We start from the raw sequence: 17028 nt of genomic DNA, 5'->3' as shown, positions 1-17028 counted from the left end.
GAGGGATGAATTGCATGTTACAAGAATGTTAGTTATGAGTGAGGAGGTACACCGGGTTCTGTATAAACTAAAAAATTAATAAAGGGAACGCAAGAACTACTTTAAAAAATCATTTACCATTAGGAACTCAATGGAATAAAATAGGATTTTATTTGTGTATTCTAGCAAAGCTAGTATGATTGTTAGATTTTTGCCTTAATATAAAAGTAACATAGATTTTTATAGCTTTATAAATAAGGTTTTTTCATAAATAGTAAGTACTTAAGAATCCCACCTGATATTACAATTTAATCCATTTAATGAAAATAACTACATCTTTTAGATTTACATTTATTTACACCGACAGTATCCTCCGAAAGATCATTTTTTTTGTGTAATTCAATTATTAGAACTAATTAATTACTACAAACAATATGTAACATTTAATAAAACATACAAGCATAGTATATTTCAATAATTTCGTAGTTTATTGTATTTATTCAGAAAATTACGATATAAGTAAATTTAGACATTGGTCATAGTATTTTAATGCTAAATTTTAATCAGATATGTCTTATAAGAAGTAAATTCTGTATCCTAACTCTTTTTGTAGTATTTTAGCCAATAAAGCTAATTTTGTTTAAAAAAAGTTTTTATGTTTGATATATAAAAATCTCATTTTTTCTAAAATATAAGATATTTCGTTTTCAATTGTCATGTATAAAGTAATTTATTGCTATTATTATAAAATCTTTGTTTTAATTGATTAAAAACATCATTTTGTACTGAATGTGTTTTATTGCCTTTTTTACCTACCTGATTGAAATAAAGTTTCTGGTAAATAATATTATAGGTAACAGGGTGTAAAAAAACAACCAATTCAGACTATTTAATTGAATCTATATTTAACAGCATAGATTTACATTAATTATTATAATAGTGCTGATCCCAAAGATGAACATTTCCAGGTCTTGGGACTTTTACTGAAGCAGTTTTAGGTTCTCTGAAATAAACAAAAACAAAGTAAGATAAATCTGAAGACATTTAATAAGATATTTGAATTTCTATGACAATCATTGTCTTAAATAACACTTTACAAGAGTTTTAAGAATTTTGATAAATGAAGTATGCTACTTTGTAACAAATATAAGTGTCTTATTTGAGAACAGCCTCAAGGAAAATTATCGTAACACAATATGAATACAAACATTGTAATGCTTAATGTGATTAAGTGTAAAACTTACCCCTTTTGGGCACCATCAGTCAGCAGTTGTTGTGTAAGATCAAGGGGTGGCGCCACTTCTCTTCTGCCATCGCGTGTATAGTAATAGTTGTGAGCATGTCTGTAAAATTGTTTCTTTTAAAATATTCTTCGGAAATATAAATTGTTAAACCGCTAATTTTATTTTTTACCATTACCATTACCATTGTAATGATCTAATTTTAAATGGTTTTATGTGTCGTTAAACAAAACAGTATTTAACAATTTACTTGTGTGTAACTCCATCAGGAAGTTCTGGTTGTGGTTGTGTTCTGGGTGCCATCAACGGCTGGAACCGCAAAGCTATCTTAAAGTTTCTCTAAAATAAAAGAAAACAAATATTAAATACTAACAACAAGACAATCATAAATTACGTAACATTTAAATTAACACAAAACGTACGCCTAAAAGGAAGTTTCTGATGATTTGTATGCTAGTTGAAACATCGCGGAATTCCACTTTTGGTTTAGGCATGGTTATTGCAATATTCTCACAGTAATAATCCGATAAACACGATTTCTTTTCTGGTTAACTATGACATTATCAGCTGTTATGACAGCGACATTGACATATGACTTTGACAGTTTAAATTGTATCTCTGTTTCTTTCTACGCAGTAAATCATTTGTTAAACTAAAATTATCTAAAAAGGTGTTAAGGCTAAATATCAGAATAGTCATCATATTTTTTATTTTAAAATGTTTGACAACGACATTTAGTTATTTCGATTTTTTAAATTAAAATTTACCAATGGCTTTTATACTAAAATCTCTTAATTTGTACAAGTTTTACAAGAAAAATTTGTTAGAAAATGTAATAATTACAAAGGTAACGTAAATTTATTCACCCATTGTCCTCCATTCCTTTTCAGCAGATTTAATGATAGCGTCTCAACGATTTCAAAAGTTATAAGTACCAAGTTAAGACTCTTTAGCTTTTGGCGTACTATCATTTAAACAACCCAAATAGCTTTTCAGCTATCTTTCGATAGACTTTATCTGAAAGTTCAAATGTTCTTACACCCTTCATTTGAGCAGTCGAAATATAATGTGCAGTAAAGTGAAGAAATTGATTGATTATAGCGTTCTTCGACCTAATTTAGTAAAACTAAAATCTTATTGTAATTTTTAATCAGGTTAAGCCTCTTGCGTTCATAAGTACTGAAGATTCCTCAGAAACGGTTCCCCTGCCCAATCTTCAACGTTTATCGAACAGGTATTAGTGTTTGCGAATTGTATGTTAGTTTTTAAGAAATCCGATGCAAATTTTAATATAATTTATTTACAGGAAATTTAAGAAAAGCGTAATAAATAATTTTTGTGTACCAACATCCCCCACTTGTGAATCTGTACTAGCTGGTAATCCACAAGCTGTGGATCGTCGTGAACTTTTAAGGTAAGATTTTTTTTATTCAACTCTTGTAAATTCCTACATGTTTAAAGATATATTTTCTCGTTATTTTCATTTCAGACAAGATATAGTAAATAAATGGGAACAGAAAACTAAAATGAATCCGAAAAATAATTCAACTATATTGCTTGGTATAGCGTTGTTTGGAGAAATTCATAAAAACTAACAAATACAAATAAAATTGTCAAATTTAATGAAAATAAATAATTGTGTGAGAACCATGCAAAACATAAAAAAATAACGTATAATATGGCTTCGTTTAAACGGGCTACAAACTAGAATAGAAATGCGGAAAAATATGAAATAAACTGACCACACATTAGAAAATAATAGTAAGCCAATTGAACCGCCCGCGGCAGGATTTTAAAAATCCTTAGTTGGTTGTACACTACAGAACAGCAAAAAGAAAAAGATCAAAATACTTTACCTTGAAGAATGTTCATAGTTCAATTGTACTGCGTGGTTTTATGTGTTCCATTCATTTGTATGGATAAATAATGTCTTTCGAAATAAAATTTGATGTATTTAATGTAATAAATTGTAAAGGTCAATAAATTTTAAATCGTAAATACTTTTTATTGCACATAAGAAAAATTAGGCCAACAATCATAATATTATGCATTGACAAATTATCACAACTGCTTTTTTTTTATTTAACCGTTATACAATTCAAATGTAAATTATGCATTACATTATTTACAGAGAATATGAAATTTAGTAAATTCGTTGCAATTTTATTTAAACAATTCCTTTAAGTGGCATTTAATAAGTTATTTTCTTTAAAAAGCATTTAAAATTTTAAAACACTGTTGCCATCGTACATAACCTACATTTCGAAATGTCATTTTTTATTTGAAACGACAACACCAAGGAATTTTAATTTTACCCAAAGACTATTTTTCGCCTTATATTTGTGCTCTATAGGTTATATGTCTATGGTATTCTAGTTTTTAATATTTTTATCTGCCTGACCTTGAGGGCAACCTCACTTATTTTTTCTTATAGTGACAGGTAACAAAGTTTTCAATTCTCCATGTAACATTCTGTTCTGCGTAACGACTCGTACGCATTCTGAGCGGACAAGTTAAAATAATACAAGTGTAATTAAAACTATGTTTACAATGATATATAATGTTTGATCACGAGCACACTGCAAAGGAAATATAGGAACTTTTTTATAAATAAAATCAATAATTAATAATACAAATGATGCACATGTAACACATCGAACTTTTTGACTCCATATAGCGCTATCTCTGTCACACACTGGAAATATGACTGCAAGTGCCACAGAGAGAACGCTATACAATGCAGAAATTGATATTTTAGTCTATGAAAATAATAAATAGCTATTTTTAACAATCTATTTACAGTACTCTAATTTAAAAATTATATATGTGCATTTCAACCATAGTGAATTTACAAAGTTAGGCAAAATTCCAAATTGGGGGTTTAATTTTTTCGTTGACAATTTGTATACCATAAAAATCTAAAAACAACAATTTTAAAAAATCTATCATAATTTGCTGTCGAGTTACTGTCAAAAATACTGCCATCTCATTGGTGAATTATTTTGCTATAATTTGTCATTCCAACATTCCATAAAATAAATATAATAGTTTTAAAAAAGAAAGCAATTTACCATATTTCTCTTAAGCATTAAGTACATAATAAAAAATACTGATTAAAGGGTAAAAATCTTTGAAATTGTGCCCATTAAATTAACTATAAAAAAATCCCTTACATTTATAAATTAAATCCTAAATTTGACACATTTCACTTACACAACTTGACTAGTTTCATATTTTATAATTAAATTAATTGAAATAGGACTCAGGAATTGAGGTTAAAATTAATAGGAACATATCTACTAACTAAAGGTTTATATAAAATGTATAAACAATATAATGAGTTGTCAATAAAGGAATGAAAATCTCTGTAATAATTATAAGATAAATACTGATAGCTTCTAAACAATTTATAGTCAGACAAGTTATCCTCTGTGCCCACCTGTCAAACATATATGTCAAATTAATTATGACAGCTAATGTCACTGTCAATGTCAAAAAACTGTCACAAGTATCTGTAACTTTAAAGCGGGCACACACCTTTGATTAAACTATCACATAACTGTTGTGCGATTGTCGTTTGTTTCGCAGCAAATTTAACTGTTTAGTTGTACAACTAAAATTCGAGTAGTGTAACCCCATATTAGCTCATAGAAATCAAGGCAAGACTAAACAATTGTGCGATAGTTTAGTCAAAGATGAGATCGCGCTCTTAATTTATGGTTTAATATTCCCATTTTGGTTTTATACATTTTCTAATACTAACCGGGTTCGCACCAACTCTTACCAGCTTAGATATAGTTGTCTAGTCGAAACTCCAATACTGATAACCCAGTAACTTATTTAATAAAAATAGGTAAATTTATAAAAGCTCCAGAATATCAGTTTCGTTGTGCATTTTTCTATATTTTCTGATATTATTAATTACTCTTCTTTTAACAATTTCTATCTGTCTGTACATATCTTGAGTAAACGGGTCAAAGTCCTGTAGCTTTTTAATACGTCTGTAGATACCTTCCTTGTGTGTCAGGGCGCAGTCCATATCATTCTGATGACAATAAATTTATTTTAATTATATATCCCAATAAATAAACGAAAAAATAAGGCAACTATTACACCTGTGATTTTGTTTTTAAATGTTTAACCATAGACATTATGCTAAAAGTCGTGAATTCCAAAATGTTTTTGGTATTTTTAAAAATAATTATATGTGGATAGGTATTTTTAATTGTCAGAAAAAGAACCATGTAACGAAGTATACTTATACGATCTTCAATGTGTGGACACTTTTTAATCTGTTTTTCTGTTTACATAAATGTAGGGTTGGATTTTTTTTCTAATACAAGGTGGCAAACAAGCAAGCGGCCACCTGAATCCGCCAAAATGGCGAAGCGACCGCTGCCCATAGACATCAGCAATTGCAGATGCGTTGCCTACCCTTGTCCGACGGAGGAGGAGATGCACATAAAGAGGATATTTTCCTACCTATGCGTCCCCCCCACCGTCAAATCCACTTCCCCTTCCCATCCTCTCCTTATAAGTAAAGGGTGGTAAAGAGAAATTAGGCCTCCGGCACCACACTCATCAGACTGTACGCGGAATTGCTTCCATTTCTCGCCTGTCTTTTGTGTGGTCGTGGTATTACACCAGGCAAGCCGGCCCTACAGTCCTAAGATGTTAAAACTGGTTCTACCACTGTCAAGATCATAGCGGGACAAGTGATTTACAATTACATTGTAGCTTACAATTACTTTTATGAAAATAACCTTCGGAAACTATTCAGTTTTTCTGTTTACATAATTTCAGGGTTGGATCAAGTATATACTTTAATAAAATTGAAGACTTACTTCTGTGAAAGTATAATTTAAAAAGTTCAGTATGCCTTGAAGGGTATTCTTTGTATCTTTAACTAATGTCTCATAAAACACAATGTACGCTGTTCCTGGAAATTTCGTTAACCACAGATCATGTAGTGTCTCCCAAGTTTTCAGCTGTATTGCAACATATGCAGACCAATCTGGAATAAAAATAATAATAACCATTTAATTCCTAACAGATAAACAAGTACATAATAAAAGTATTTATAACTATGTACTGTTTACAATGAGAAAAATATGTTGAATATGTCGCGGACTGTTGCTAGTCTAATCTAATAATATATATTTAAAACATTACTTATAAGTTAGAAATCTTCACTAATATTATAAAGAGGTAAGATTTGTATTTTTGTATATATTGAAATAATTTAAAAATTACCAGGGCCATTACAAAAATTCTTTCACCATTAAAAAGCTATATTATCATCACATCATACTAATATTATAAATGCAAATGTTTAGATGGATGGATGTTTGTTAGAGTTTGTAGCCTAAACGGCTGAACGGATTTAGATGAAATTTGGTACAGATGTAGACGATATTCTGGAAGAACACATAAGCTACTCACTGTTGTTTTTATTATTTCACGCGGACGAAGTCGCGGGCGAAAGCTACATACATAAAGTAAATATATACTAACCAGTTCTCTTTCGTTCACGAGATCTTTTCTTGAAAGCGGATTTCGGTGCTGTACCAATATGACCTTTATGAAGTCTGTTAAAATCTGCCTGAAATAAAACTAATGTAAATAATAATGAAAATCATGCATGTTGTTAACTTAAAAGCATGTAAGCAAACATTTGAAATATGGTGTAAACAAAAAAATACTTTGTGATAAATAAATAGTGAATAGGCATGGGGTGAATAGAAATAAATACAGAATTTTTTTTTTATATTACTATATTTATATAATCCTTCTTAACAAATACTAATTTTATCAATATAACTATAACTAACTTTTAATATAACTTATTAAGTATGTGTTTTTAGACTTGTTCTACATTTGACTTTCAACAAGATCTGTTAAGCTGTTTTAAGGATATGTTGTAACAAACATACTTGAAACATAACTTTCACATACATATTAGATTACAGTAAATTAATTACTAATAAAAAGTCTATATGTCGTAAATATTCTACTTCTGTGTCTGTTCACCCCATTTTATGATAGTAAAAATAACGACAAATGATATTTACCTGTGATAGAAGCTATAAGCTATAAAACTAAAAACTGTGCTTGTCATATTCACAGACACTGAAATAAAAAAAACATGGATCTAGTTTAAAAATACAACATGCAGGTGATTTCAATAATTAGTTAAACATTAAGTACATTAAAATGTTTTTTAGACAATTACTATTTTTACCTCATTAAAAAAATATAAAAAAAACTATATTGAAACACTGTTTAATATTGTTTTAATTTAGTGCTTCAAAATAACATTTAACATAAAAGATACAATTAACAAAAAATATTCATGCATTAAGACATAAAATGTTATTTATATATGGGGAAAGCTTTGTACAGTCACCTTCGTATGCAGTATTCCAGTTACAACTTGCTTCAATTCTTACAATAAACTAAAACTCCATAACATATAAATGAACAATGTTAAATTTTTTGATAAAAATTACTATGCATAAACTACACCAAAGCTGTGACCATTGTTTTTTATCTTAAGATGGCAAACAAGCAAGCGGCAACCTGAATCCGCCAAAATGGCAAATGGACCGCTGCCAATAGACAATGGCATGTAGAAGATGCATTGCCTTCCTTAAATTAAGAGAGAAGGAAATGGACATACATTGTTTCAAAGCATACAAGACTCAAAACATTTAATGCTTTCATTCTAGAACTTCACTGAAGGGACCATTTCAGACAAAATATTGCAGTTGAAAGCAACAATTAAGTGGAACACCGCAAACAAAGGTGACTGTACACAAAGTTCACATACACACGAAATTGACAACAAAAAATATAGAGATTTGTATATGTTTTTACCAATATGGCATCTCTAGGATTCCTTATTAATAACACAGCTGATTTAAACTTATCAGGCTCAAGTGGTGGAGCTTCATGAGTCTTTACAACAAGCACTGAGCCATCGGTAACATTTTCAGCTGGAAATCCATGCACTTTTAGACCAAAATCCATATAAATTGAGCCTGTTAAGACACCTGAAATGTTGAAGGTAAGAAATGATTCAGTTAATGTCACATTGTGAAATTATTTCAAATACTGGGAATGGAAAATTTATTAACACTCAATAATCAGTTCATTTCTTTAGGCTCCAAACTCAAAGGAACTTACAAACACACACAAACTTATCACTACATGGAAAATTTCCTAAGTTAGTGAAAATGGGATTTGTGAACTATTAAGATGACTCAAACCTTTTTAACAAACATCAAAAGGAAACCCTCCTTTTAAATTGTTTATATTTTTATAACTTCAAAATTCCAGGATTGTCCAATTTACATTTTTTAATTTATTTAATATTTGTCAATTTGTTCCCTTTTTTATTACCAATGATGTATATTAATATTATAAAAAGATTTGCATTTTTGTGAGCATTGAAATAAAACAAAAACTACTGGGCCGATTTAAAAAAATATTTTACTGCTAGAAAGGTATCTGTGAGTAACAGGTTATATTATAATATTTATTAATTTCACCGCAGGAAGTCGCAAGCAACACCTGGCAACTAAATAAACAAGTAACTTACCAGTGACTTGCTGCAAAAGATATCTGAGCCAAGTATTCCCACTACCAGGATAAGAAACAAGTGCTACTGGATACGGTAAAGGAGGTGATCGCCAATGTAACTCCTTGCACCAGTTTACACTAGGCACAAGTCTTAATCCCAAAGGGCCTATATAATTGTTGCCGTAGTAAACATTCCCTGATTCATGTATAGGACTTAATAAGAATAAGATAACAGAAAAATATAAAAACACGATAGCGGACACTAATAAGAAAATTGGTTTTCGCATTATTAGGTAGTATTTATACTTTAATCAATAAAAAACACAAAACTGCTTATACTCAGTTTGTAACAGAATTGTTTTTGCATTCACTTAACGAATTTCTGTACGGATGTAATACTCATACACGTTGATAAATATTGATTTTGATTAAAGCTTTAGCGATAGCGAATATGAAATCAAATTAAACGCTGGACATGACATGACATTGACAATCAAATCAATTGATATTTGACAGGAAGTAATAAGACGATTGATCGTGTAAAAGTAACCATAGAGAACTTTCTTTGCGCGCATAATTTAGTATAGCAACATACCTCTTCACTTTACCTTTACTTGTCAGTTAGCAGTCAGGAACAAATGTCAATGTCGAAGTGTTATTTATTTTGCGACTTGTTATTTTATTTAAGCTAAAATTCATAATCATTACTCAGATAATTACTCATTACGAAGCAAATTTTTTTATAGACTATTCAATATTCCATCTAATATTTATGAATGAGAACATAACCTGTTGCAGAGATATTTTGTGGTTATAAAAGTTTTACAAATACAATAAAAATGGATATAGCTGATAATAAGAGTGAAAGTAATGGACGAGCTGTAATAAATTTCTTAAAGAATAATATATACAAATTAGAAAATGCAACATTAGAGGTTGAAATGAAAAAAGATTTTTTATTTGCTAAAAAAAAGAGTAAAGAGACCAAAAAGAAGCAACGGAAGAAGAAAACCAAAACTTTAACAAGAAGGGAAAAAAAGGCTATGGGTTTTTATGACATTCCTAAGAATGGGGTGAAATATTTAGATGTATTGCCAATGAATGATATATGGGAGGGTTACATGAGTGAATTGCTCGAGTTAGATAAGCAGGTGCCAGAATGCAATAGCAAAGGCTGGGAGCAATTTACACAAACTTTATATCGAGCAGACTTTCATGGTAGCCTTCTAGAAGTTATAAGATCAAAATGTCCAAGCTATGTGGGGAAAAAAGGTATCTGTATTATGGATACTAAAAACACATTTAAAATAGTTTCAATTAATAATTTAGTAACAACAATACCTAAACGTGAGTGCGTTTTTGATATGTATATTAATGGGATGAAAATAACATTTTTTGGAAAACATTTATGTATAAGACCAGCTGAACGGTCTACAAAAAAAATTAAATCAGTTTTACATCCTGATCTATGATACTAAATATATTAAATAATAGGAAAAATACTTTAATGGCAAGAAAGATATATTAATAAATTACAAGAGATGATCTAAATAAAAGCAAATACTGGCACCTTCATTTTTTTTGTTTTTTTTTTTACAATGAAGATTACTAAGACATGCTCTCATTTGTCAACCCCTACAACTGGTAACCCTGGTGTGAATACAAAACAACAAATAACACAAACAATATAAGTAATATATTTGAATACCAACATGCATAAGATTAAAAAAGGTAATATAAGGTTGTACAAATAAATTGAGCAACATTTATCTAGAACACTGTTTACAGTGCATGTGTATGAAAAATATAAAAAATTAAAGCCACTGGTAATGTTTTACTTCATTGAAATTAAAAAAAAAAAACATATAAATCAATTAAGTTGTTAATAATATTGACTCCTACATAATAAACATGATAAGTAACAATTACAGTATTACAGTACAGTAATTACAGTATTTTACAAAGCACAGAATAAAAAGTAAAAAAAATGATCTATCTTGCATTTTTTCTTTAACAGGGTAAATATTTAAGCATGATATGGTTAAGTTCTTTTGGGTGTCATTTTATTGACTCGATTATTTTAGTGTATACTCTTGTTCTTACTATATCTATCTGTCTGTACATATCATGAGTATACGGATCGAACTCTTTGTATTTCTTCTTGCGCTTGTACAAACCTTCTTTGTTCGCTAGCGCGCAATTCATGTCGTCCTAGTAACAAAAAGTTAAAAAAAAACAAAAACACCCTACTATAATGGCTACTAAAAAAAAACGATAAAAAGCTATTCAAAAAAGACGAAAAAACCGGTTAGGTTTTTCAAATTACTTGCCTATTTATCTCCAAAAATGTACGAACTACCGATATTTGTTCGGAATATAAATTAAGCTACTTAAGCTGATTACATATTTTAATTAAATGAACATTTATCATATATTAATATAAATTTTAAATTTTTTGGACGAGTATACTAATATTATAAATGCGAAAGTTTAGATGGATGTTTGTTAGCGTTTGTAGCCTAAACGGTTAAACGGATATCCATAAAATTTGGCACAGGTTTAGAGCATAGTCTGGAACACATAGGCTACTTTTATCCCGGGAATAGTTACGGTTCCCGTGGGATTGATTAATTTAGTTTTTTAATGTTCACTCTATCATTCTGCAACGGTTCAACATATCTTATTGAAATTTGGCACAGATATAAAACAAAGTCTGGAGTACACATGAGATAAGCTTCATCCCCGTGGTGTCCGGTTTCCGAGGGATACGTAGCTTTTTGTAATTTATATAGTTCGTATGTTTTGTAATACCACGCGGACGAAGTTGCGGGCAACAGCTTGTATTGATATAAATTTTAAATTTTTTGGACGAGTAAAAGAAGTGTATAAAAAAATTAATTCTTACCTCAGTAACAGTGATATTTAAAAAATTCAATATCCCTAGAAGTGTTTTTCTGGTATCGGTTAATAATGCCTCATAAAATACTATATACACTTGCCCAGGGAACTTCGTTAGCCATAAATTATGGAAATATTCCCAGTCCCGCAATTGTGTTGAAAAATAAGGAAACCAAACTGAAATACAATAAACTCAACGTAAAAAATATTGCAAAAAATACCGATAAGATACAAAATTAATCCTTTATTTGCAAAACATTATTTAAAAGTAATTTATCGATTATCCAAAATAATTTCGCGCAACTTAAGAAATTTTAATTGTCGGTTATTCTTATTTTTAGTCAAACTTTTAATGCGTATTGAAATATCTGCAATAGACAATAATTGTACAGTAATTAGAGAAACAACTTAGGGATTTTAAACATGTACCGTAGAGTAGGTCTAAATCAAACCTAACTGCCGGAAGCATAGACAAAATATTTGTTTCAAAAGCAAATCATAATTCAACTAAATAGTAATAAAAGTTGGTTTAACTTTGTACGTTAAATTTAACATTGTTATCTTTTAAAATAGCATAATTTCGTATGTAAAAATTTACTAGGAGCGTGATCATTTTTAGAGATGATATCGGTATACCGTCAACTGGTTTTGAAGGGTACGGTAACAAAACATTATGAGCTGGTGAGAACTGTTGTGTTATGTGGTTAATACACTTTTTAAATGTTTTAACACATACTATACTGAAAATTGAGAAATACAGGGTAATTAAAAATAGGCACAAACAAAATACCAAGTCTCTTAAGTGCCGGGATCTCGAAAGCTGATTTTGGGGCATTGCCTGTGTGCCCACTATTGTGTCTATTAAATTCCGCCTGAAATAAAAAGTATTAAATTTTACCATTGTAATAAAATACACATAAAACATTATTCCAATATAAATTTATTAACAATACTGGCTTTAGTACGCGACTTGACATTTATAATATTGAAATGAATGTGTTATATATTAAACGTAAATAAGACAACGTGGAACGTTGACACAAATGCAGTAATAATCATCAGCTCACTATAAGTCCCCACTGAGGGGCTCGAAGCCTACCCTTAGTTAGGGTGACTAGGCCATAGTCAACCACGCTGGCCCACCGCGGGTTGGTTGACTTCACACATATCTTTGAATTTCTTCGCCGATATGCGCAGGCATCATGATATTTTCCTTCACCGTAATAACGTGAAGAACACCGTAAATTATGTACGTATGATAATTCAAAAAATCGAAAATTACATTGGTACATGTCGGGATTCGAATCCAAGACCTTTCTTCATAGAATCAAATAAAATAATGAATACTAAAAATTAATAGTTACCAGTATAGCGTCTCTTGGATTCCTGATCAGTAACACGGCTGATTCGAATTGTTCCAGAGTTTTAGGTGGGTATTGATGGGTTTTCACAACAAGTACTGAGCCATCAGAAATATTTTCAGCGGGAAATCCATTACTACGTAGATTATAATCCAAATAAACAGAACCCGTTATAATACCTGCAAAAAATAATTACATTATTTAATATAAGGATTATTTTTTTGAATATGCCAACAAAATAATTACTTGGTAATTCGAGTAATACGCATTACTTACCAGTGGTCTGCTGCAATAGATACCTAAGCCAAGTATTCCCACTACCAGGATAAGATGCAAGTGCTATTGCGAAGGGTAAAGGTGGCATTCGCCAATGCAATTCCTTACACCAATATACACTTCGATTGTTCGTACTACTTTTATCGTTTGAAATTTGCTTAGCGTAATTATTAACCACAGTGAAAATAAAAAATATATAAAAGGAGGCGACAGTAACCACTAAAATTGAAATCAGTTTTCGCAACATTTTAATAATGTTCTTGGACAAGGGCATTAGAATTGTTGGTATAAAAAAAGTTTTAAACCAACATAAATTAGTTGTAAAAAATAACTGGAATGATATCTTTTTTTTTTCAATTCATTGATGTAATATTTTTTTACAGTGTTAATAAAGAATTTAAATAGATATCCACAGTAGTACCTGTTAACGCAAAAAAATGGACCGAAAAAAAACTGAATGAAATTCAATTTGATAAGATTTTTGTATTTGAAGGTAACAGAACTGATAACATTGTCAAAGACATGATGGTTAACTGTCTATAGTTACAGTGTTGCTAGAATATTACGTTGTTTTAGTAGAATTTTATAAAATTTCCGTCAATTCTCCACTGTTACTTATACTTGTAAGTAACAAGCAAGACAATTTCTTTAATCATGCACCGGGTTGATTAACATCCATAATACTAGAGGTACTGTAGATTTTGTTACTGGCCTTTCAGAAGCTACGTACTAAGTACTACGTTCGCTGAAGAAATGTTAGTCATAATTGTCAGTCGACCTAATTTAATTAATCTAATTTACCAGTCACAAAGCTTGGGTCCACAAAAAATGAAGTACTATTAAACTTTCCTATGTACTCCAAAAAACTCAACACAACCAAATCGTAGTCCTGATAATGGTACTTCCGGTACGATTAAAAAACAACAAAGAATAAGACAAATATAATATAGGACAACAATAAATGGTACAAAAATAAGAACATAATAAAGCTAAGTTGTCGTATAAATAGACGATTGTATAATAAAATAAAATTAATTAAAAACCATATTTTACGAAATTAAAAAATGACGGTATTTTGCGCCCTTTTCTCGAACAGCTTTGGTATTGTTTGAGTTAGTGCAAAATAATATTCATCAAAATCTTTTAATCATTTCATTTACGGCATTCCGTCTCATTTTGTTGAATCAATGATTTTAGTATATACTCTTGTTTTAACTTTGTTTATCTGTCTGTACATATCCTCAGTAAATGGGTCGAAGTTTTTGTACTTTTTATTTCGTTTGTATAGGCCATCTTTGTTCAAAAGCGCGCAATTGATGTCCTCCTAGTAACAGAAAATGAATTAAGTTAAAAAAAATTGCAAAAATCTATTTCTTTTAAAGGATGCCGTGATAAAAACTGTTCGGTGTTTCAACTTTATTAGATCCAGATATTTGTTCTTTGCTAATTATCTTTAAATACAATTAATAATAAACGTGAAATATATCAAAATAAACTTATGAGAAAAGGAATAGGTTGGAAGAATCACACAAAAATGTATCCTTAAACCTTAAAAACTGACCTCAGTAACAGTGATATTTAAAAAACTCAGTATCCCTTGAAGTGTACCCCGAGTATCGCTCAATAATGCCTCATAAAACACTATATACACCGGTCCAGGATATTTTGTTAACCATAAATTATGAAAAAACTCCCATTTTCTCAATTGTAATGAAACAAAAGGAAACCAAACTGAAATAAAAATCTCAACTTAGTCAAAACATACCGATAACATACAAAATTGATCACAAGATGAAGAAAACATGTTTCCAATAATAGCAGCTCCTAAATTTCGTAAATAGAAAATATAAAATTATACTATACTAGCTTTCGCCCGCGATTCCGTCCGCGTGGAGTTAAAAAAAACTAAGTATCCTATGTGTTCTTCCAGACTGTACCTTACATCTGTGCCAAATTTCATCGAGATCAGTTCAGCCGTTTAGGCTACAAACTCTAACAAACATTTATCCATCCATCTTTACTTTCGCATTTATAATATTAGTAGGATACGATTAGTAAGATTAATGTCTTCTAAATATCGATCGAAAAACTGGGGAACCTAACTGACGTTAGACGCGTAAACTAAAGGCTTGTTCCTCCTAGAGATTTCAAATCTTTTAACAGTAAAATATTAATGATAGATACCGTTGGAGTAACGCCGTCTTCCCAGATCTTCAACCGTTCTACTGGCAAGAGTTTGTACAGTACAAGCGGCGTTGGAATACTGTTTGGTCGGAAGCCAAGACCCACGTTGTGTCGCTGCGGCAGCAGAGAGTAAAAAAGATAACTAAAACACTGAAATTAAATTTGGACTAACTAGATTTTAGAATCGTAATGGTCACTTGATGTAAATTGCCTTTTACACATTGTTTCATTGAAAAATCGAAAAATAACTACCAATGATACCAGTAACCTACATTAATTCAATATGTATGAGACCATCTTCAATATAGTACGGAAAAACATAGCTTATTAATATAGACAAAAATAAAATAGGTACTAACAAATTCTCTTTGGGGCCCGTACTTTCATCTCGAAAGCAGATTTCGGGGCAAGGCCTGTGTGCCCACTAATGATTCTATTAAATTCCGCCTGAAGTAATAAATACGAGTGTTATATAGTACATAGGTGCAATTTTGCTCCAGCAAAATAGCACGAAAACTTCTATGCAGGAAGAAAAATTATATAGTACTGATTACGATATATCATAGGATTGCAGTAACCTATATCGTAATAGTCATTATTTAAAATGTGTACCAGTATAGCGTCTCTTGGATTCCTGATCAGCAACACGGCTGATTCGAATTTTCGAAGATGTTTAGGTGGGTATTTATGAGTTTTCACAACAAGTACTGAGCCATCAGATATATTTTCAGCGGGAAATCCTCGTTTACGAAGACTATAATCCAAAGATACCGAACCCGTAACAATACCTGTAAATTATTCACAAAAACAATCAACTCTGTACTTTATTTAAAAAAAAATATTTAGCAACGCACAAACGATATAACTGTTATACGGAGACAGTCAAGTAAAATCACAACTTACCAGTGGCTTGCTGCAAAAGATACCTAAGCCAAGTATTCCCACTACCAGGATAAGATGCAAGTGCTATTGCAAAGGGCAGGGGCGGATTTCGCCAGTGCAATTCCTTGCACCAGTTTACACTTGTATTGCTCGTAACACTTTTGTCGTTTGAAACTCGCTCCGAGTTAATACTTGAAGTAATTGAAGGAATAGACAAATATAACATTGCGAATGTAGCAGTTAAAAATAAAATTGATTTTCGCGATATCTTAGTCATGGTATTAAATATGGACATTTTGAATTTTGATATTTAATGTCTTATTTAAACTGAATAACTTAAATTAACATAAAAATATCACGTTAAAGATGTTATTGTGATTATAGATCACTGTATGTATAGAACAATACTATTTAGAAAATCGGTTACGAATGCAATATGTTTACAAGTAGAGCTTGTTAAACGTAAAGAAGGCTCTTTTAACTGAATAAAACATAAATTGATAGGAATTTTGTATTTTGATAACTGAATTCAAAATAAAAAAGTTACGACCGAAAGAGTCATCTAATTATCTATGATTAAAGTGTTGCTAGAAAACGCTATCTTTTCCTACCAACCCCGAGAACCT

General features: G+C 30.4%; 6 protein-coding genes across 6 annotated transcripts; 2 read left to right on the top strand and 4 right to left on the bottom strand.

Moving 5' to 3' along the window:
• Positions 1-861: 861 nt before the first annotated feature.
• On the bottom strand, positions 862-1804 carry LOC106106641 (NADH dehydrogenase [ubiquinone] 1 alpha subcomplex subunit 7-like). The gene is made up of 4 exons (XM_013287262.1): positions 1643-1804; positions 1471-1559; positions 1224-1322; positions 862-982 (listed from the first exon to the last, which is right to left on the bottom strand). Exons 1-4 carry the CDS (start codon positions 1712-1714, stop codon positions 904-906), a joined length of 339 nt encoding a protein of 112 aa, XP_013142716.1. The 5' UTR covers positions 1715-1804; the 3' UTR covers positions 862-903.
• A 115-nt stretch (positions 1805-1919) lies between these two features.
• LOC106106632 lies at positions 1920-3218 on the top strand. The gene is made up of 4 exons (XM_013287249.1): positions 1920-2067; positions 2375-2454; positions 2527-2634; positions 2710-3218. Exons 1-4 carry the CDS (start codon positions 1990-1992, stop codon positions 2813-2815), a joined length of 372 nt encoding a protein of 123 aa, XP_013142703.1. The 5' UTR covers positions 1920-1989; the 3' UTR covers positions 2816-3218.
• A 164-nt stretch (positions 3219-3382) lies between these two features.
• On the bottom strand, positions 3383-9259 carry LOC106105875 (WSCD family member AAEL009094-like). Its single transcript, XM_013286335.1, has 5 exons — positions 8821-9259; positions 8097-8272; positions 6735-6822; positions 6065-6234; positions 3383-5265 (listed from the first exon to the last, which is right to left on the bottom strand). Exons 1-5 carry the CDS (start codon positions 9086-9088, stop codon positions 5080-5082), a joined length of 888 nt encoding a protein of 295 aa, XP_013141789.1. The 5' UTR covers positions 9089-9259; the 3' UTR covers positions 3383-5079.
• A 170-nt stretch (positions 9260-9429) lies between these two features.
• Positions 9430-10624, top strand: LOC106108968 (ribonuclease P protein subunit p29). Its single transcript, XM_013290344.1, has one exon. The coding sequence runs from the start codon at positions 9641-9643 to the stop codon at positions 10271-10273; it is 633 nt and encodes a 210-aa protein (XP_013145798.1). The 5' UTR covers positions 9430-9640; the 3' UTR covers positions 10274-10624.
• An 87-nt stretch (positions 10625-10711) lies between these two features.
• Positions 10712-13680, bottom strand: LOC106108958 (WSCD family member AGAP003962-like). The gene is made up of 5 exons (XM_013290333.1): positions 13337-13680; positions 13064-13239; positions 12490-12571; positions 11707-11876; positions 10712-11012 (listed from the first exon to the last, which is right to left on the bottom strand). Exons 1-5 carry the CDS (start codon positions 13608-13610, stop codon positions 10860-10862), a joined length of 855 nt encoding a protein of 284 aa, XP_013145787.1. The 5' UTR covers positions 13611-13680; the 3' UTR covers positions 10712-10859.
• Positions 13681-14461: 781 nt separating this feature from the next.
• Positions 14462-16908, bottom strand: LOC106108949 (WSCD family member GA21586-like). The gene is made up of 6 exons (XM_013290322.1): positions 16424-16908; positions 16133-16308; positions 15880-15967; positions 15521-15634; positions 14898-15067; positions 14462-14660 (listed from the first exon to the last, which is right to left on the bottom strand). Exons 1-6 carry the CDS (start codon positions 16695-16697, stop codon positions 14508-14510), a joined length of 975 nt encoding a protein of 324 aa, XP_013145776.1. The 5' UTR covers positions 16698-16908; the 3' UTR covers positions 14462-14507.
• Positions 16909-17028: the final 120 nt, after the last annotated feature.

Source organism: Papilio polytes, unplaced genomic scaffold, assembly GCF_000836215.1.
Source record: "Papilio polytes unplaced genomic scaffold, Ppol_1.0 DF824269.1, whole genome shotgun sequence".
In the NCBI taxonomy this organism is placed as follows: Eukaryota; Metazoa; Arthropoda; class Insecta; order Lepidoptera; family Papilionidae; genus Papilio; species Papilio polytes.
The sequence above is the reverse complement of the archived record's forward strand: the minus strand, read 5'-3'. Positions and strand labels throughout refer to the sequence as shown.